We start from the raw sequence: 22,638 nt of genomic DNA, 5'->3' as shown, positions 1-22,638 counted from the left end.
CCAAATAAATTTTTTTAAAGTATCAGGTTTGATTTCAATATGGTAATTTTCCTATTACTGTACCTCCTTCTCTGCCTCTCAGATGTCGCACCTGCGCACCTGCACCACTTCACTGCAGTCTTCAGGAGCGAGATCTGAGAGGCAGAGGAGGTACAGTAATAGGATACAAGGGCGAGCCAGACAAGTAAAAGCGTGGTGTTTTTCTGGGCCCAGGGTCACTCTATCTCTTTCTTCCATACCCCGGAGCGCCCCGGATGCCTGCAGCTTGCTCCACCCTTCACTTACACCTTCCCGGTGAGGCGCCCTTCATCTCATCATCAGGACCGCATTAAGTCCACGAATCCTGATGAATGGATTTTCTTCTACTGTACTTGTACAGTACGGTACCTTTGTCTTGTCAGGATTTAGCTTCAGCTTGATAGCTCTCATCCAGCCCCATCACAGCTGCCAGGCACTGGTCCAGGACCCAAGGGACTTCCTTGGAATTATGTGGAAAGGAGTAGTAAAGTTGCGTGTCATCTGTATGGAGATGGCACTGAACTCCAAAACTCTGGATGACCTCACCCAGCAGTTTCATGTAAATATTAAAAAGCATGGGGGAAAGAATAGAACCTTGTGGGACCCCACAGACCAGGGATCTGAGCGGGTGTCCCCCAGCTTCACCAACTGGGTGCAGCCCTCCAGGAAGGAGTGGAGCCACTGCAAAATAGTGCCCCCAAGCCCCATTCCGGAAAGCTGCCCGAGAAGGATACTATGATCAATTGTATCGAAAGCTGCTGACATATCCAGGAGAACCAACAATGAATTGACACACTCCTCCTGTCAAGTTCTCTGCAGAGATCATCCACCAAGGGTGACCAAAGCTGTCTCGGTACCATGACCAGACCTGAAACCAGACTGTGATGGGTCCAGATAATCAGTCTCGTCCAAGAACCCCTGGAGTTCAGAAGCAACCACTTGCTCCAGAACCTTGCCCAAGAAAGGAAGATTTGAAATTGGGTCTTTATATCTCTAAGAGCACACTAGCCTCCCACAATAGAATTAATGTTTTATCTGGTTTTGTTCAAGAAGGTCCCCTGTCTCTTAAGAGAGTGTTCAGGAGACCTGTCAGTTCTGGGGAAAGAGGAATGGAGCATAACACCTTACATGAACTACCCTCAATATTCTATTATCTATGCCAGTGCTTTTTAAACCTTTCTGCAGGGAACCCTGGCATATCTATATAAATAAAAATTTAATGTTCATTTGTGGGATTATAATGACTCAAAAACCACTGGGTGAATTGATACCAAATTTGGACACAATACACCTATCAGGCCAATGAGTGACCATCTATAAAGGAATGGAAAAGGAACCTATACTGAGTCACACACTATTATAGATCAGTCCTGCCTCTGGTCACCAATATAAAAGATTTTACACGGTATAAAGGGTTCTACACGGAGTTACTGTATTTATATATGATATTGTAATGTATTGTAATATTGTAATGTGTGTGCTCTGGTAGAGTGAACACGCTTCAATCTTCTGGTATATTTGCTGCCACCACCTAAGCTGTCTTAGAATGTTAAAGATGATCTTCTGAGGTAAACTTTTCCTTGCCAACCCCGTTCTCCCTCAGCTCCCAAAGATGACTGTGATGTTAAGATGTAAAAGAAATTAGAATTATCCCCACAGGAATGAATAACAACTGAGGTTTCTTTAAAAGTTGAAATAGAGAAAAGATGTATTTATTAGAACAAACAACTGACTTCTTGGATGAGGCACAAAAGCTTAGCTTGTTACTAAGGTACAATATTCATGATGATTCCCTTAAAAACTTACTTAACTATTACCAAAATCCCTCACTCTACAGTAATGCAGTAGCAGTGAGTTCCAGCGCAGTAGCAGTGAGTCCCAGCCTAACCTCCTCAGGCTGTCTTCAGAGCAATTAGCTCACTCTAATCAGAGTACTCTACAGCTAATCTACTCTACCCAGAGAGCAAACCACTTGTGTTAACACCCACAAGTAAACCAGGAGACTACTTGACCTTCCTGGCCAATAATGCAGCCTTGCCTGTCACAAACGCTCTCTATCAGAAAAACCTAATCTCAAAAGAACCTCTTCTCTCTTCTGTTCTCAAAACCACTCCCTCCTCTCTCCTAGAAGCTGTCACTTTTTCCCTCCCAGGACTTGGCTCCTCCCATCTGCCCTAACCAATCCCAGGAGATCTCCAGCTCCTCCCCTCTTCTTACTTTCCACTCACAAGATGTCTGCTTCCCTGGCTTACACTCCCAAAATGGAGGCCTGCCTCACTGATATCCCAGGCTTCTCCTTCGGCCTACTAGGTAAAAATCATTACACCATCACTCATAAAAACACTGAAAAACACATTGGAAAAGACTTAAAAAGCTAAAAAATAATTTAAAAAATACAATGCATGCACAAAAACCACATGTATACACATAAACACAAATATATACACAAAGAGACACAAATATATACCCACAGAGAACACATACACACGGACTGGGCCACTGCAACGTGTGGCAGGGGATGACTAGTCTATATATATAAAAAATGTAATTGTAGGATTAACATAACTCAAAAACCACTGGACGAATTGACTCCAAATTTAGATACAATACACCTATTAGGCCAATAAGTGACCATCGCTCATAAAAACACTGAAAAACATGGCGGAAGGGACTTAAAAAGCGAAAAAAACAAAAAATACATTACGACACATGCCCAAACCCACATATATATGCAAACACACATATAAACAAATACACACACACAAAACACATATACACAGACTGGGCCACAGCAACGCGTGCCAGGGGATGGCTTGTAGGTATATAAAATAGATAAAAAATTAAACATTTGCTGATAACAAATCGGCATTCACAAGGCTTGCTAAACAGACTGATTTTCCTTTTTTTATAAAGTAAAACTGAGGCATCTTCTGCAGGGCTCAACAGATTCATGTAAATATCTAAAATACTAGGTGATGTTATAAAAACTTGCTATTTCCAGTTTTTTCATAATCCCAACATTGAGGTAAGGGGACCCCATTTGGGGTCAGGGCCTACAGTTTAAGAAGTAATTATCTATGCAGTAGCTCAATTTAAAAACTTGTTTGTGCACTGTAGTACTCTGGGTTACTTATACAATGGTGCCTTGAGTTACGAGTTTAATTTGTTCCATGATCATGCTCTTAACTCAAATTGCTCCTCAAAATAAATTTTCCAGTTGAAATACGTTGAAATCCTATTAGCTCATTCCAGCCCCCCCCCCCCAACCAACCACCCCTCTCCCATTTTTGCTAGATTTTTAAAAATAAGAACATCTATGTATATAAAAATGTAATGTTTGTTTGTGGGATTAACAGAACTCAAAAACCACTGGACGAATTGACACCAAATTTGGACACAAGACACCTAACAATCCAATGTATGTCTTTCACTCAATAAACTGATCTTGTCATTTGGAAGTTGTAGTTGCTAAGATTTGTAGTTCACCTACAATCAAAGAGCATTCTGAACCCCACCAATGATGGAATTGAACCAAACTTGGCACACAGTTCTCCCATGACCAACAGAAAATACTGGAAGGGTTTGGTGGACAGTGTCCTTTGGTTTTGGAGTTGTAGTTCACCTACATCCAGAGATCGACTCAAACAATGATGGATCTGGACCCAATTCTACACGAATACTCAATATGCCCAAATGTGAACACTGGTGAAGTTTGGGGAAAATACAATCTTGACATTTGGGAGATGTAGTTGCTGGGATTTGTAGTTCAACTACAATCACAGATCATTCTGAACCCCGCCAACAATAGAATTGGGCCAAACCTCCCACACAGAACCCCCATGACCACCAGAGTGGGCCACAGCAACGCGTGGCAGGGGACGGGTAGTGTATTATAAATAACAAATAATGTATAAATGCACATTCACATAGAACAATAAAAACTTGAAGTTGTGGCAAGGAGGCACATTTAAGGCAACAAAATGTGTGTTAACCAGGGTAACAACAAGGCAAAACCTGCAAATTCACATGGAACAATAGAGAAAGAAATATGAACTTTAAAATGGTTGAAGCATAAAGTTGTGGCAAGGAAGCACAAAGTGAAGAGGCAGAAGAGAAGCATCATTTTCTCTATACTCATTCCAGCCTCCCTCCCTCTCTTGCTCTTTCTCCTCATGAAGTCAAACATTCCAGGAATGAAAACTATACAAAATCAACTAACCCAAAGTTCCTCAAAGCAGACAAGAGCACAGCAGACAGCAATCTCCCAAAGTTGACAAGAACACAAGGCACAGAGTCTGCTTCTTTGAAGCCCTAAAGCCCTGTACTCTTGCAATAGTTTTTAACTCTAAATGCAACTTGTATGTCAAAGCCTAACCGGGCTGAGCGACAGCTCTTAACTCAAAATGCTCTTAAGTTGTGATGCTCTCAAGTTGAAGTTCCATTGTATAAGGTGACTTGATATTGTGAATAGTAAATAAATAGCCTTCTGCTTCTAATAGGAAAATGTGCTATCTGTGAACACTAGTGAAACAGGACAGTGCAAGAAAACAATGATTTCTGATTTGAGCATGTTGGACCTCAGAAAAAATATGAAAGTAGAGGTAAGTTCTCATTTCTTCTCATTTGAATCTGGATTTTTCATTTGAGTGTTATTTAACATCATTAGAATTTCTTATCCTTTTTATTATAATTGTTGATCAGGAGAAGGGATGATTCAGGTTCATACCTTTCATGTGGAAACTAATAGTAGAGTGTGGAGTAGTTGTTCATTGTTGGCACAATTATTTTGAGTAATATTTCCTAACTGACACAAATCCTTTACATCTGGTGCTTTGACTAAAATATTACTACAATTCAGTTAATTACACTACTGATTGAATTTATTATTGTAGACAAACTTTTGCAGCATAACCTTTTCCCCCCAGGGCATACTGATGGAATTTCTTAATCCCCATGAATTCTACATACAAATCAAGACATTTGAAGCTCTAATTAATATAGGCAAACTTTCTAAGAAACTCGAAGATCAAGATGGAATAAATCTAAATGAATATATTCCTACCAAAGGGGAAGTTGACATTGCACAGTCCTCCTTGGATCAGGTAAACATAATATTTGACTATGCATAGTGACCAGTTTGTTTATTTAAATTTATTGACATTTTGTCTTTCTTCCAGAATGGTATTTATGGTGACTATCAGTTGACATTTGGCAGACTCTGAAAAATAACATAGTACCCACATTTAAACCTCGATGATTTACTACAAGGCTAAGTAATGGCCACCTGTCAGGGGTTCTTTGAAAGCGATTTTCCTGCTTCCAGGCGGGGGTTGGACTGGATGGCCCACAACATCTTTTTCAGCTCTATGATTCTGTGATTTCATGGAATGCCATTGTCATCAGCCTTAATAAACTTAACCAATGGTGAGCGATGGGACTTGTGATTTAGAAACGTAGCCCACAGGTGATTTATATATGTATAATAAAAAAGAACTAGATAATAGTTCTCATTTAAACAGGTGTGATGATAGAAGGGGCAGTAGCCTCTATAAGTCAAAGTGATAACTACCCTGTAGTTCAACTTTCTATGCCAATCGATTTTCTCCTGATTTTTCTTCAGTATTTAATGCAGATGAAAAGTATTGGGGCCCTTAGTTGCATTATGTCTGGGAATTTCTATCAGGATAAAATGATTGTCTTGAAGTTACTGAATTTTAACTAAAGATATGTCATAGCTAGGAACCATATGGCTTTTTGTGTCATAATGTAGCACACTATGCTAGTGAACCATAATATACCAAATGTGTGAATTCACAGGCGACCACTCGGGAAACTGTTTACAGGTAAGCAACCTATATTTTCCCCATATGGCAAATGACTCTGGAGACAAGTTCCTGTTTATGTGGAGACTCCTCAGTGACCATGCATTCTTAATTGGGTGAAGAATATTTGGTGATTGGGTTTAAAAAAAAGAAATAGGTGTATATATTTCTTAAGCAGACCTTTTTATACAGGAAGTATGTTTTCTTTGCAAGAAACAGTCTATTTTATGCAGACAGCAGTTTCTGTTCAGAAAACTTGGTTATTCTGTCATGCCATTTCAACTAATATGTGTGCATACAAGGGAAAATAATCAAAGCTTCTCCATCTCAAAAACTTCATGGATTGGAAGAAAATATACAAAGATGAGAAAGAATCAGAATAGAAATATAAATGTCAGTAAATGACAGAGTGATAGTTTATTTCCCCACTCCCCCTCCTTCTGTGAGTTGTTTTGAGCCCTCTGGTTCGTTCAGGCAAAAAAACAAACAAAACAAAACTACAAATGTTTGACTTGATTAGTGGTTTGAGTATTGAATTATACCTTGAGACCCAGATTCAAATCTCCACTCAGCCATGGAAATCCACCATGGAAATCCACTGGATAATCTCGAGGCAAGTCACATTCTCTCATCCTCAGAAGAAGGCAAAAGCAAACCCCTTTTGAACAATTTTGCCAAGAAAACTCCATGGCAAATTTGTCTTAGGGTCACCCTAAGTACACAACAGCAGCATTTCAAAACAACCCCATCAGTTTTCTACATCCACTCATAGTATGTGTAATATGCACACAACTGTTTAGCTGGTGAAGAATGAAAAACGTTATTCTAGCCTTGTAGCAATAATGTTTAAATATGCAAGCACATTGAACTAATATAAGATCGGAGCATTCCGTAAATAGTTGCAGTTGGTTTTTTTAAGGTATCATTAATGAGAACATAGTATTTTAATTACAGTGGCATACCTCAGAGTAAAAATATTTGAATGACTGTTATCAGTCTCAATAAAACTAAATATTTTCTGATCAGCAGGATGGTATCCTATTCTAAAATACATCAAAATAACATTGCTCTGACAAAACTATTAGTATTTCAGTGAAGATGAAATAGGATTTATTCTGTTTGGGGAAAGAAAAAAATATTGGTACCACTTTAAGTTTTTGTAAATCTAAATTTGTGATGGCACTGAATGGTGTTTGTGATGGCACTGAATGGTGCTTGCTGTGAAGCCGCCCCGAGTCTCCCTTTGGGGGTGACAAGTGCGGGGTACAAGTATATGAAATAAATAAATAAATAAATAAATTTATTTTTAATATTCAGAATTGGTATAGAGTTCTGATCAAAGAGGTGGATATCCTTAAGAAGAATGCTCACGTACTATATATTGACTATGGGAATGAAGATACTATACCACTAAACAGAATTAAACAATTGCCCAAAGATATTGCTCACTTTCCACCCTGTGTAAGTATACATTTTAATATCTAAAGCTCAGTTTGGTATGATTATGGCAGTATGTCAGGCATTGAATTGTCCATATTCAAATAGTGACATTACATTCTCTCAAATCCAAAATGCAAAGTGAAGCAATGGATTATTCTGATGTAGTATTGTTCAATGAAACTGTGCTTTACTAGTCCAGCTGTTTTCCTTGTCTAGTGGTTGAGATGAAAGGGGCAAGTGTTCTCCAACTCCCTTTGGTTAATATTTTATTCTTGGACAGGGTTTCCAGCATTGAAAATGGTAATAATACTAGTATTGGAATGAAGGTCTCTACCATTTTTGTTGTTGAAACTCCTTGTGAAGTACTCGTGAGAACGGTAGATTATTTCTATAAGTTTTCTAAAGCAATATGTTGATTTTTAAGAAGTTTTAAAAAGAGGAATGCATTAATTTATTACACACAATGGGAGTTGCATCTCTTTTAAGATTCTCTCATGCCTGCCTTTTAAGAAACTTTCTGTTACATGCTATTTGCACTTATAATATGTTTTTAAAATTGTTGGCATACTGACTATTCAGAAAATATATTTTACTCTTGTAAATTGATATGTTTTCAGGCCGCCAAATGCTCTGTTGAAAATTCTTTTTTTGTTAAAGAAAAATGGAATGCAGTCTGCCGCAATTCTTTTGCTCCACGTCTTAAAGGAATGCGTTGTTTCTTAACTATTACTAATATTTTGATGGGTGAAATTCCATGTTTTATTGTAGATGTTACTTTACCAGATTCTGGTAAGTTTGAATAATGACAATACTTTGTTATTGAAGTAAACTGTTATGATAAGATAATATTCAGTAAAATGATTGTTGCAGAAGGTGCCATGAATGAATATAAAATGATGCAAGGGATAGATATGTTTTCCTCACCATCGGTTAGAGAGGATTTGGCAGAGGGGTAATAATTAACATAATGAGCACCAAAATCATGAACAATATGTATGGTATGTGCAAGTAATCATCAACAAAATTAGTATTATGTGGGAAAAATCCCCTCTGATTTCAGAATTTAGGAGGCAAGGCTGGGACAGATCTACCTGGGTAAGCTATTAGCAGAATGATGCACAGATAGATTTGACAAATCAGGTTACAGCAGTCTTGGAAAAGATAAATGATTCTAAATACATTGCATTATTGTTACAGTTCTGCTGGTATTCATAATTTTTTTCAGGTAAACACTTAAATGAAATGCTCTTGGAAATAGAAAGTGTTTTGAATTTAAAGGATGTGCATATTGAGATGGGTAATTCAACTACTGGTGAGTTCACAGATTTATGTTATGCTACTTTAGTTTCTGTATAAAAGGCAGAATAAAAAACAAGAATTAATAGAAACTACTTCGATTGCTTCTTATTGTATTTTTTTCCTGCATGGTGAGCTTGGGAGCAAATTTCATGCACTTGGATAAATTACAATGTGTCTTCATGTCACAAAGTTGCTTTTTCTGCAATTTGAAGGGCAAAAATGCAACAGTTCTCTAGCCTATGAACTTTTTGCATTCATATGTAACAGAGAGATTTGCTCCCATGCTGGATATGCCAAAGTAGTGCATGGGGAAATGGTTGCATTGACCTTGGCTTTTCTGTGGAACTCAAATCCACAGAAATTCCAGACTGAATAGTACATAAAAGGCAGCAATATAGTTCTCAGACTTTTTATTTCATTGGGGTGTGATGAGCCTGAGGTTTAGACTCAAATGATTCTGGGATTTCTCATATTCTGAACCAAGAAAAGAAATAGAGGACAAACAAAAAAAAAATGCCAGAAAGAAAACAGGAAAATGTAGTTAACCTCTTCTCTAACCTCAGGAGGTTAGAGGATTTCAACTACTCTGATCAAACTTTGCAAGAGTACAAAGTCCAACAAGTTCTTCACTTGCCTTGCAGACAATTTATTGTCCAGAAGGTAGAAGAGGCATCAAAAGGGATCAGCTATTCTGGATCTGATCCTAACCAACAATGAGGATCTGGTTAATGGCGTGGAAGTGGTGGGATCCTTAGGTGGGAGTGACCATGTGCTCCTGCAGTCTGTGATACAAAGGAAGGACAAGACTAAGACTAAGAGAAGTCAAACATGCATTCTAGAATTTAGGAGAACTGACTTCAGGAAATTTAAGGGAATACTGAGTGTGATTCCACGGACAGGACAACTAAAAGAGAATGGAGTTAATGATGGACGAGAGTTTCTTAAAAGTGAGATACCAAAGGCACAATTGCAAAAAGTGCCAGCAAGGATTAAAAATAGAAGTGTAAAACCGGAATGGATGTCCAAAGAACTTTTAACTGAGAAACATGCACAAGAAATGGAAACGGGGGAGGGATCCCCAAAGAAGAATTCAATTAAATAACCAACACATGTAGGGAAAAGGTTCATAAGGCTAAGGCACAAAATGAGCTCAGGCTTGCCAGAGAGATTAAAAATAATAAAAGGGGGTTCCTTTGGTTATGTCAGATGAAAAAGTAAACAGTAGGGCCACATGCGTGGAGAGCATGGGGAAATGCTAACAGGGAATAGGGAAAAGGCAGAGCTGCTCAACACATTTGCCTCAGTCTTTTTTCCAAAAGGAGATTGGTGTTCAACCTGACTAGCATTAAGCCCATGAGGCAATAGGGGAAATGCAACCCAAAATCATTTTTAAAAAGTAGTCGAGGAATACTTGACCAGATGAACTAAATCCAAGAGTATTACAGAAACTAGCAGAAGTAGTTTTAAGAACCACTGGTAAATAATATTTGAGAATTCTTGGAGAACATGAAACGTCCCAGCAGACTGGAGAAGGGCAAATATTGTCCCTATCTTCATGAAGGGAAAAAAAGAGGACCCAAAAAATTACTGTCCAGTCAGTGTGACATCAATACCAGGAAATATTCTGGAGCGCATCATTAAAGAGTCAGTCTGCAATAACTTAGAAAGGAATGCTGTGATTACTAAAGTCATGGCAGACTAATCTTATCTCTCTATTTTTTTTTATAGTTACAAGCTTGGTAGATGCAGGGAATGCTGTGAATGTAGCATATCTTGATTTCAGTAGGCCTTTGACAAAGTCCCTTATGACCTTCTTTCAAGCAAACTAGTAAAATGTGGGCTAGGCAATGCTAATATTAGGTGGATCTAATATTAAGCAACCGAACCCAAAGGGTGTTCACCTCATCCTGGAAAGAAGTGACTAGAGGAGAGCTGCATGGTTCAGTACTGTTCTATATTTATTTATTTATTTCAAACATTTATATCTCATCTTTCTCAACCCCTGAGGGGGGGGGGGGGGGACACAGGGCGACTTACAACCGGCAGCAATTTGATGCCGCACATACAAAAACAAAATATAATAAGGCAATTACACAATGAATAAAACATTAGGTTAAAAACAATTTAAAATATTATTATCAACTGTATAGCCATTTCCAAGTCCGATTCAGCATCCAAAGACCCAATTCAAAGGGCAATGGCAACCACAAGCCTTTCTGCATGCAGTCTCTCTGCTGGGCGGCAACATGGTTCACTCCTGTCACATTTGCCAGCGTTACAGACTGGATGCTTTGTCCAGGAAGGAAACTGCCTTTGGCAGAGCTGTGCTCTTTTTTTCACTGGCATCCCGCCTTCCAAGGTGAGTAGCTTGCCAGTCACCACATAGACACCACAAAGAAGACTGAGTTGCTTACCTGTAACTTTTTCTTCGAGTTGTGGTCTGTGAAATTTGCACATCCCTGCCCATCCTCACACCCCCACACCCCCCACACACTGTTATGCCTTTCTCCTTAGCTGCAGGTCTATCGGCTGGGGGAGCTGAGGCTCAGCCTTGCCCACTGCTACTTATACTCCATGGGGAGAGTGGGTGGGGCTTCCACCAAAATATCTGATTTGGATATCTAGAAGGTTCCAAACTGCACCATGCATGCCCAGACAGTATATGTAAATTTCACAGATCACCACTTGAAGAAACACAGTTACAGGTAAGCAATTCATTTTTATCTATCTTAAGGATAATTATTAACCTTCCAGTGTAAACTGATACAAGTACGCAAATGGGACGTAGAAATCTGGTTTTTATACTAGATTCTGTTTTTCTTAGGTTCTGTTGTGAAGAAAACTAACATTGAAGAAAAGAAATGTGAAAGCAAGGATCATAATGATTGTCTGACTCCAAAGACTATTTCACTATCTATAGGAGACTCGTTTTGGGGTTTGGTGTCCCATATACAAACGCCTGAAAATTTTTTTTGTCAGCAGATAAAAAATGGGAGTAAGTGTTTTGTTTTGTTGTTTTTCGTTACATCGAATTGTAAATACTTTACTTCTTCCATGATCTCTGTGAATCACGCAACTGCATATTTTTCACCTGCGCAGAGCCTCTTCAGAACCTTCTAGAATCACTAGGCAAAATCAGTTTTGGTGGTAACCCCATCACCACCTTTGCATTAAAAACTTGGCAGGCAACAGAATTAATTAATTAACTTTATTTATATCCCGCTCCCTCTCCAAGCAGGATTTGGGGCAACTTACAAGAGGTAAAACATAATACAAAACACAATTTACAAAATTCAACATGATACATAAACAATAATATCAAAATACCTAAAAACTAAACCACAATGCAAAACAAAAAACAAAACATAATACTTTATGACAATATAAAAAGTCTGACAGACTGACATAACTATCTTCTATGTGTCTATCTATACACATGGCAGAGGTGTCCACTTACACAGACAGCCTCCGATCTCCACAAACAGGCTATAACCCACAGTGCTGAAGAGCCACCAATGACCCTCCAAGGATATTTCAGGTTATAGTGGGCGCCATGAGCATGTCTCCCAACCCCTGCCAATCTCCTCAAAGACGATACTGTCCACCACCTAAGTGAAGGCTTTCATGCAGGGACCATTTCAGCCTTTTTTCTCCAGAATGGACATCCCAGGGTTCCTTATTCTTTCTATTGCTGTGGAATGTGCATGACCCCTCCCACTGCCTCTCTCTTAACCTTTTCCTATGGCACACAGCAAACAAGAATTGATCAGCAGCTGAACAAGAGATTGGGGAGGATTCAGCATGATTTGTAGGAGTTGTAATTCACCTACATTCAGAGAACACGGAACCAAACCAACGATGGATCTGGACCAAACTTACCATGGATGATGGGACTTGCAGTATCTTCACTCACTTCTAGAGACCATTGCGGTCCCCACGAATGATGGACCTGGACCAAATTTGGCACAGAGCTCCCCCATGACGCCCTATACATCTTGGTGCGGTTTAGGGGAGGATGGACCATGGACGATGGGATTTACAGATCCTTCACCCTGTTCACCTCCCACAGACCACTGCGACCCCCATGAATGACGGACCTGGACCAAACTTGGCACGCAGACTCCCCATGACCAACAGAACATACTGGAGACATTTGAGGAAAATAGACCTTGATGGGAGTTATAGTTTACCTGCAATCAAAGAAACTGACCCCCACTGACAATTGACTGGGAGCAAACTTGGCACAGAGAAGCCTCATGACAAACTGAACATACTGCAGGGGTTTGCGGGAATGGACCTTGATTTTGGAAGTTGTAGTTCACTTTTATCCAGAAAGCATTGAACCCAGTCGATATCACATCTGGTCCAAACTTGGCACACAGCCCAATATTATACAGGCCTGGTTTGGGGCTGATTGCCCTGGGAATCTGGGAGTTGTAGTTCACCAGCATCCAGAGAACACTGAACCCAGCCGTGATCGGATCTGGACCAAACTTGGCAAACAGACCCAACATGGTCAACTGTGCATACAGGCGGGGTTTGGGGGTGATTGTCCTTGGCATATGGGAGTTGTAGTTTACCCGTATCAAGAGAGCACTGAATACAGCCAACGTTGGATCTGGCACACAGACCCAACATGGCAAACTTTGAATACTGGCAGGGTTTGGGGTTATTGGCCCATGATTCTGGGACTTGTAGTTCACCCACATACTTACGCATTTTCTAATGGGAGCATTCATATAAACAAAAGAAAATACTGGCTTTTTTTTAAGACACAGAGATGCAAATTACCAAACTGATATTATCTAACACCCCAAAAATAACAGTGCCTTTTTCAAATAACCTGGGCCAACATAACATACTGCAGGGGTTTGGGGTGGAGTAGGGGTGTGGGAATAAACAACCATTTTTAAGTGCCTGCTTCCACATAAAAGTTTTTAATTTTTTTCCTGAAGGAAACTAGGGAGGGAGCCTGTCTAATTTCTTTGGGAATGGCATTCCAGAGCTGGGGCGCCACCACGAGAAGGCCCTTTCTCGTGTTCCCACCAGCCGTGCTTGTGAGGGTGGTGGGACCATGAGTCGGGCCTCCCTGGAGGATCTTAAGGCCCAAATCCCTTCTTTCCTTTCATTTAAATTGCAGCCAGGTTCAGGCACCTCTGCTCATAATGAGCTCAGGTTTTTTTTTCCGTTTTCTTGGTTTGAAACTATCTGAACTGCTAACTTTATATCAATTTCTCCTTCCTTGGGAGGAATCTGGGACCTTCTGTTCTGTATATCATGATCTTTGTTGTTCGACCATTGGGCCTCTGTGAGTACTTGAATGTTGCGGTCTTCAGTGCAATGACTACCACTACCACATGTAATGGAAAGCTCCCAAACATTGATGGATATTCTAAATGCTTCATGTGTCTTGAGAAGGGCCACTTGCTCCAATTTTGCATTCATTGCCAGGTGTTTACTCCTCCAGCAAGGAAAAAATCGGGAGACCAGGTTGCGGTCTGCCCTGTATCAGCAGGCTTTCTCCCCTGCATCTTCAACATCCAGTTTCAAAGTACAGTTCGACATATAAAGCAATGACTTCTAGTTCGGCCAAGCCAACCTTGTTTATAAAGGCGGCTTTGTAGTGTTCATCTGATAAGGCAGCTACCTCTCACTGAAAGACGACAAAATTGAAGGATCCCACTCCTTCTGAGAAGCCTGCTATGCTTGGCAAGGCCTATGAAACCAAGGAAACTAGGAAGACAACAAAGCCACCATGCCACAAATGGGACTCTCATAGGGTCATAGGCAAATCTTTCCTGGTGACGAATATGAACCACCTGTGACCCAGAGTGCATCAGTTCAGGTATTCCCTCTGGTTTTGCCCCTGGACAGTACTCTGATGTAGAGAATGTGGATCTTGGTCTTGTCACGGATGACGTGCCTACCCTGCTGCATTCTTCGGACTACAACAAGGATGAGATCCTAGTTTCGCCAGTGCCCCACCAGAGGTCATGGTTGAGGTCATCTGATCATTCTGTTCTGGAGGCTCCTCCTCCACCTTAGCAGAATGGCTGACAATGGAGAATTAGGAGTCCATCTCCTTGAGCCTAATATGGCTCCCAGTAGAAAGACTGAGCCACAACTCAGTGGTCAAGACTACCAACTCCTCCACCCATGAGGAGCTCCTAGTATGCTTCGAGTAGCTATGCTTCCCCTCCAAAGAACAGTCAATTTCTGGATGAAGACCTTGATAATGACTACTATGAACCTCACTCATCACCAGTGTCTGAAACTGGCTTGTTTGTGTCATTGGGGTATTGCTTCTCTGATTGCTCACTGGGTCAGAGTGTTAGCCATAGGTGCTCTGTCACCAGTGGATGATTTACACCTGATCGTTTTATAAGAATGGGACTTGAAGTGAAACTGTCCACTCAGGTAGTGAATGGTCCATTGTTCAGTGATGCTCAGAAGCCTACTCCTCCCTCTGATTTTCATCGCATTTGCTTCCGGTGATGAAGGCTTTTTGGTCAAACCCATCATCGGTACCTTCTACTTTCATACTGCATTGGTGACTTGAATCTGCAGTGAGTTTCGCAGCATCCAAAGCCAAATTTAATAATTATAAATGAGGCACAATCTTGATTCTCCCAAAAGAATCAAGATTACTTTATTTACTTGGCATCGGCAGATCCAGAGGGCAAGAAGATTGATTCATTGGGAGGAAAGTGGTCTGGAGCGGCCATACTTGCTCAAATCTCGACATATGGAGATTATATGGCAAACTGTCAAAGGCACTTGTAGGCTCTATTGCCCCCTTCTTTGATAGGCTTGATGATGATGACCACACAGCCCTCTTTTTCTTAATTTTTTTAATTTGTTATTAATTGTAGGCACAATTAGAGTAATACAAATCACAATACTGAAATTCCACTTACAATTTCACTCAATATAATGTGTCTTACTTAACATGACCAATCCCAATTCCACCCTTATCAACCACTTGTGGCTAGCAGTTTTTCTCTCTCCCCCCGTCCCCCACCCACTAGGAAGTTATATCTCCAATTTGAGTATTATTGAATTGCTCAGTCATGAATAAAGTGTGATTTAGTTCTATATATTTCCTTTTTCCATTTACTTTAACTATCAGAGTTCCTCATTTCAAGTCCCAGTTCTTCTTACAACCTTTTGTGCATTTCATCCTCTTTTCAAAAAATATATTCCTGGAACATACATTCTGCTAAATATTTGAACCATTTTTAATTCCCACTTTTCCTTCTCTTTCCAGTCCAAGGTTACTGACACTTGAGTCACTTCTGTCATATGCTTTATGATATCTGCCCATTTGTTAGTGCTGCTTTTACCCTCAATTTTCTGAATAAAAAATAACCTTTTGTTCAGCTCCACTTTTTGCCCTAATGGTTCTTCCATCTCTTTATTTTATTATAAAATAAATTTCCGCACCGCTCTCTCCACCTTTCAGCAGGAGACGTTCTTCCTGGCTCACCACCAGATCCAGTTCTCAAAACACATCAGATACGCCTGGAAGAATTCTAGCTCACACTATTGCCATCCACAATCACACCTTTCCTCCCCAGCCAGTGGTGATAGAGGATTTTATTTTCAATGTGGCAGGTGTCTTCAATGAGTCCATAGCTTTGAAGCTCAAGGACAACCAGGAGATGAGAATGTCAGCCAGGAATTACAGGTTTAACTCTCAATTCTTCCTGTCCTTCCAAGGCCATTCACAGCCATTTCAGAGTTGAACCACTCCGTCCCCACGGAGGTCCAAGGGCCATTCTCTCTTGCAGCAGTATTTATCCACTCAACGTAAACCCTGACACTCACACTAGATCTTCGGCACTGATACATCCAAAAGAGGGTCTTCCCAATGACCTTTCATCTTCCCAGCAACTACAATCTTCTGGCAGACTCCCTGAGTGAGGTTTTGATATCTTGCCTCAAGTGGCAACTTCATTAGCCATTCCTTCACTGTCTCTTCGACACATTGGTCCATCTGGAGATTTATTTATTTACTAGCTTGGGGACCCGGCGTTGCCCGGGTTATTAGAGAAAGTGGGTAATGGCGGTTCTGTATGCCAAGTTTGGTCTTTATTGGTCTTTGGATAATGGCTGCATTATTTTCAGGAAGTGAGTGAAGGTACTTGAAGTCCCATCATCCATGGGCCATCCTCCTACAAACAGCAGCAGGATATAGAGTGCGTCATGGGGGCTCTGTGTGCCAAGTTTGGTCTTTATCAGTCATTAGATGAGGGTGGCAGTGGTGTCAGTAAGTGAGTGAAGGTAGTGCAAGTCCCATCATCCAAAGTCCATCCCCTTTCAAACTGCAGCAGGATGTAGAGTGGATCATGGGGGCTCTGTGTGCCAAGTGTGGTCTTGATTGGTCATTAGAAGAGGGTTGCAGCAATCTTCGGAAGAGAGTGGAGGTACTTGAAGTCCCATCATCCATGGTCTGTCCTCTTCCAAACTGCACCAGGATGTAGAGTGGGTCATGCTGGGTCTCTGTGTAAATTGTGGTCCTGATCCATCATCGTTGGCAGTTGTAATGGTCTTAGGAAGGGAGTGCAGGTATTGCAAGTCCCATCGTCCATGGTGCATCCTCCTTCAAACTGCACCTGGATGTAGAGTGCGTCATGGAGACTCAGTGTGCCAAGTTTAGTATTTATTGGTAATTGGATGAGGGTTGCAGTGGTCTGAAGAATTGAGCAATGGTACTGCAAGTCCCATAATCCACGATCCATCCCCGGCCAAACCACACCAGGACGTAAAGTGGGTCATGAGAGGTCTATGTGCGAAGTTTGGTCCTGATCAGTCATTGGATAAGGTTAACAGCGGTCTCAGAATGTGAGTGGTGGTACTGCAAGTCCCATCATCCATGGTTCATACTCCTCCAAACTGCAGTAGGATGTAGAGTGGGTGCTGGGGGCTCTGTGTGCCAAGTTTCGTCTGTATTGGTAGTGTTCTGACCCAGCCCCCGGCCTTTCCTTTCATCTCTTGCATTTGAGGCTGGCCAATCAGAGACCATATGCAAATTTCCTTCTGTCATGCCCCGTTTCTGCCATGAACCCTCATCTCCACCAGGGGCTCCTATTGAAGCTTGCCAATCAGAAAGCTGCCACATACACCTTCCTCTGTCCGATACAAACACTCTTTTATTATATATACAGATTTATTTATTAGGAGCATTTATATCCTGTCTTTCTCACCTCCGAAGAGGGACTCAGGACGGCTACCAACAGGCACCATTTGATGCTGAACAATAAAAACAAGGCATAATACACATTTAGCATACATTAAAACAATTATAAATACATTAGAACAGTTTGTCGTTTTATGTCGTCTTCCAAATCAATCAGTTGCTGTCAGTTAAAACAATCTATTCTGTGAAAGCTTGATCCCATAACCAGGATTTGAGCTTCTTCCAGAAGTTCATGAGGGAGGGGGAAGATCTGATCTCATTAGGGAGGGATTTCCATAGCTGAGGGGCCACCACCGAGAAGGTCCTGTCTCTCGTTCCCACCAAAGGATTGACTTCTTTGCTATGTTGGAGAGCACACAGTGCCCCTTGTTCTGTGCCAGATCCATCTCAAACTGCTCCATGGGTTGTTGGGGGGGGGGGTTCATCTTGGAATAGATATGTCACCCTTTCCGAGCTTTTCCACTGGTACCTCATATTTTAAATGTGCTCGAGACAGACGCAACATGTTGCATCCTAATCACTCCATGGTAGCCAAGGTGACACTGGTTCATCTAGCTGCTGCAGATGTCTCGATGCAGGTGTCACTTTTTCAGTCTCTATGATAATGGCAAAGGGTTGGATTCAGCATCAGGATGTCAAGTCCCTCTGACTGCATTGTGTGCACATTTTACCTATTTTATGGTATTGAAATAAACAAAAGAAATGGGTGACCTTTTCAAAACTTTATTATTGATAAGCTTTCTTATGGAATAAACCCTTTATTTTTTTTCTCCTAAGGTGCTGCTTTGCTGTGTGTTATGACTCCAGCTGCGAATAACTTGTGTGTGCTAACCTCGTTGTGTGATCCACAGAGACCACAAAAAAAAAAGTTTTTTTAAATAGGTATTTCTTTGAGTGGTCATCTGTGAATTCACACAACCCTGCCCATCCTCCCCATTGTCTGCAGCTGCAGCCTTGGGACTGAGGAGTTTTGGTGCCACTGGATTTTTTATGCACTTGTAATGGGAGGAGGGGTTACCATCAAAATATTTCTGCGTAATGATTCCAGAAAGTTCCAAAGAGGCTCTGCGGATGCAGAATACACAGTTATGTGAATTCATAGATGACCACTTGAAGAAATACAGTTATAGGTAAGCAACCTGTTCATATCAGGAAAAAAGTTAATGTATAACAAAAGAAAGAAAGAAAGACGCTAAAGAGAAGTTTTTTTAAATGAGATTGTTTTTATGGGGTAAATGACAATGAAGAAAATATTCCAGTGAACTTAATGTGTGTTCTAGCTTACTGTGTATGCAAGCTATACATTTTACATTGATATGATTTGTCACATTGAAAAGTGCAAATTTAAAGAACCAAAACGGCTTGCAAGTAATACCCGAGCTTCCAAAGAATCTAATCTGCATTGAAGTAAGAAAAAATAACATTTGTTCTGCCCATGTATGCTTTGCAGATAGTATTTCAGTTTTATTTTGTAGGACTTTTCACATAAATACCTATCTTGTCAGGCAAACTTTCCAAACTTCAAGAATCGCTGAATGAACACTGTGAGAAAACCTCTACTGTGAAAGATTTCTGCCCAGCAATAGGAAAAATGTGCTGTGCTCAGTTTACAGGTATGAACAAGGGAGAAAATGTTTCAAATATAATAGGCCCCTGGGTTCAGCCATTTCCTCTCCTATGCATCTGGAGTGGGAGGTTGGAGTGGGGTAGTGTGATTGAGAAAAGAAATGCAGAGAAATTGATTAAGCATGTAAGGAGAGCAGATAGGTAAGAGAGGGTAAGAATACTAATGGGGGAGAACATGGGGAGATGGGAGAAGAATAGGTGGAGCTAGGGAGTCATTCCTTTCTTCCACCCTGTGTTTTGGGAGCAGAAACTATGAAGATAGAACTTTTCCAGAACATAAAGTTAAAGATCAATTTGTGAAGGAGGCTTGGAGTGGAGAAGTTCACATGCATGGCTGGGCATAGAATCACTGCTTCAGCAACTACATATTGGGCAAAATAGATAATGATTTTTTTAAATTTTTATTTTCCAGAAGACCAACAATGGTATCGTGCAAAGGTTTTGTCCTTTGTTTCTGAAAACACAGTTCTAGTGGATTATGTAGACTATGGAAATGTTGAAGTTCTCAACTTAAATAAACTTCAACCAATTGTTCCAGAATTAATGGAATTATCAGTCCAAGCTATTAGGTGTACTCTATCAGGTATGAAAGAAAGTGATAGATAGCCAGTTATGGCAACAAACAAGTCTTTTAAAGGTGAAAGATGAGGGGTATTTTTTTCTTTTTTAAAGGTGTGAAGCCAGCATCTGGAACCTGGTCCACAGAAGCAACTTCATTCATGAAGAAGCTATTTCATAATAAAGTGTTCATCATAAAAGTATTGGCTATGAAGGAGAATACCTTTGTAGTAGACATTACAAATGACTCAATGACTCCAGTAACAAATGTCTCTAGTTACCTCTTAAAATCAGGTTATGCAGTAGAAGAATCATCTGCAGTGGGAGTAATGGAATCACAAACTATTACATTGGAAGGAATTAGTGGTAAGTCTTTTACTGTAATAAGTATCTGCCTTCATAATGACAGCTACATTAACTGTACAAAGATTTAGGTTTAGAAATGGCATGTGACCATGATGTTTTACAGCAATAGAAGGCAACCATCCTGTCATGAATTGATCCCCCTCATTGCTTCAGTAGGCAGGGAATAGAGTCTTAGAGGAGTAATCTTCCCACATTCCTTAGTCTAGTTCCTATCTTGGGTCCTCATATGCTGTTTAACTAACTTATTACTTTGCTTTGTCTTTATAGCTTTTATCTTACTAATTATTTATCATCTATTTTCCTAAGTTTCTTTTTCTTTGGCTACTGACTTTTAAAAAATCTTGTTTCTATCTTTTTATCTGTTCTTTCTCTAGTCTGAAAAGAGACTAGGCAGAGAGTAATGGTTATTTAGGCTGCTGTAAGAGAAATATTGTCAAGAATGACGGTATTGATATAACTGTAGAATCTAATCTGCTACCAAGTCAAACTGGTTTAGGGACATTAAAGTTCAAGCAACAGATAGAATTAGATCAAAAGAGAGAATAATATATTTGGAAGACAAAGATCGCTGTAACTTGTAAAACATCATCTGTTCCGCATGATTGTAGAAAGGGGCTCTTTCTCCCTTCTCTCTTTCTCCCTCATTTCTCTCTCCCTTTCTCCTCTTCTTTTTATATCCCTTTCTTCTGTGCAGCCAATAGGCAGCCCCCGAAATCTCCCCTTGCCATCCAGTCCTCCTTCCTGCAAAGCCTGTCCCCCAAGTTAAACATGAAGGGGAGAGTGGGGGTGGCAAGTAAGACCTATGTTTCTTTTCCTTGGGACACAAGTTGTGACTGGTGCTTTAAAAACAGCATTTGCATGTTGCCGGTCTTCCATTATATCAAAGGTCTGGTACTGACATATTTGCTGAGATAATCAGACCAGCATGGGTATATAGGCAAAAGGATACGCCATGCAGTCATGCTGGCCATATGACAAGGAGGCATCTATGGACTATGCAGGCTCTTCGGCTTGGAAATGGAGAAGAGCGCTCCCCCAGAGCCGGAGATTAGCACCGCCTCCAGAGGCGGAAATAAATGAGAAGTCGTTGACTTTGTCTGTGTTATATGTGTTTCATTGTATGTCACTGTAATAAGGCATTGAAAGTTTGCCTGTGTCTGTTTATATGCTGTAATCCTCTCTTAGTCCGCTCGAGGAGAAGGGCAGAATATAAACAAAAGTGTTGTTTATAATAAAATAATCTAGTTATTATTCATATTTTATCTTTAGATCAAAAGCCGGACCAAATTGATGCATCTTGGATCACATTAACAGCTGAACAGGTGGTAAATGTCATGGTGTGTGTGCTGTACAGTCCCAGTGAATTCTACTGCCAGTTGTACAGCCATAACGGTACGTATTTTTTTGTTCTTAATATTCTGCCCTGAACATAGATCTTGCATTTTAGAAATCTGTAGCTTCTCTAATTGCAGCTGTGCTCTTTGGATCCTTTCATATTCACGCCTATCTTGTTCACATAGACAATAGTCTGACATGTATTCTCTTGCTATTCTTTTACTCACACAGCAGAGTATACAAACAATTACCCTTCGCTTTTTTTAAAAAAGGTAGAAAAGATGGAGGAGGACATTTTTTTTCTAATGTCATTCTTATTCTTGCTGATTTTTCATTTAAAATGTGAATACACTAGAAATACAGAGTAGATAATATGGATCCCTTCAAATTCTGTATTGGAATTCCCAGCTTCTCCATTGTGGTCACTGAACTGTACATATGGTAATTCCTGCTCATGCGCAGACAGCTTCGGCATCTTCTAGAAATATTTTAGACACTTTTAGACGGTAGCCCCACAGTAGGGGACAACACATATTCCCATTCTTAAAGTTGGGAGGTATGCATGGAATGCATAATAACTTGAGCTATTTACTACTAGTTTTTATAGATATATATTTATACTAGATTCAAGTTCATAACTTTTTCTTTTAACACTTCACTTTGTGGCATATGAACATGTTGCAACTACATACCTACAAAGCTATTTGTTTGAATAACATAGTGAATAGATTATTAATACTCTGATGAAATTTTGATAACCATTTTATTATCTAAAGGGGTGAGGGAGGGTAAAGTATTTTTGTCTTACTTTTGCAGACTTGATTGCACTAGAAGAACTTAATTTATCTTTAATGGAATACTGTGAGAAAGCAGCTCCGTGTGTTTCCAAAATCACAAAGGGTGAGCTGTGCTGTGCTTATTACTCTGGTAAGTTTTATTTCTGTTTCTCATTTTGCTCTATATTATATTGATTTT

The 22,638-nt window shown here is 40.2% G+C and overlaps 1 protein-coding gene across 1 annotated transcript in view; it reads left to right on the top strand.

The window, feature by feature from the left end:
- Positions 1-22,638, top strand: part of TDRD1 (tudor domain containing 1) — a 53,999-nt gene that overhangs the window by 19,129 nt on the left and 12,232 nt on the right. The window contains exons 7-17 of the mRNA XM_067465816.1: positions 4,518-4,619; positions 4,944-5,120; positions 7,158-7,301; positions 7,898-8,069; positions 8,506-8,592; positions 11,404-11,574; positions 19,284-19,391; positions 19,817-19,987; positions 20,077-20,328; positions 21,598-21,720; positions 22,480-22,590. Of these exons, the coding sequence (XP_067321917.1) occupies positions 4,518-4,619; positions 4,944-5,120; positions 7,158-7,301; positions 7,898-8,069; positions 8,506-8,592; positions 11,404-11,574; positions 19,284-19,391; positions 19,817-19,987; positions 20,077-20,328; positions 21,598-21,720; positions 22,480-22,590 (1,618 nt within the window). The remainder of the gene's footprint in view (positions 1-4,517; positions 4,620-4,943; positions 5,121-7,157; positions 7,302-7,897; positions 8,070-8,505; positions 8,593-11,403; positions 11,575-19,283; positions 19,392-19,816; positions 19,988-20,076; positions 20,329-21,597; positions 21,721-22,479; positions 22,591-22,638) is intronic.

The sequence above is a fragment of the Anolis sagrei genome, chromosome 3 (assembly GCF_037176765.1).
Source record: "Anolis sagrei isolate rAnoSag1 chromosome 3, rAnoSag1.mat, whole genome shotgun sequence".
NCBI lineage: Eukaryota > Metazoa > Chordata > Lepidosauria > Squamata > Dactyloidae > Anolis > Anolis sagrei.
The sequence above is the reverse complement of the archived record's forward strand: the minus strand, read 5'-3'. Positions and strand labels throughout refer to the sequence as shown.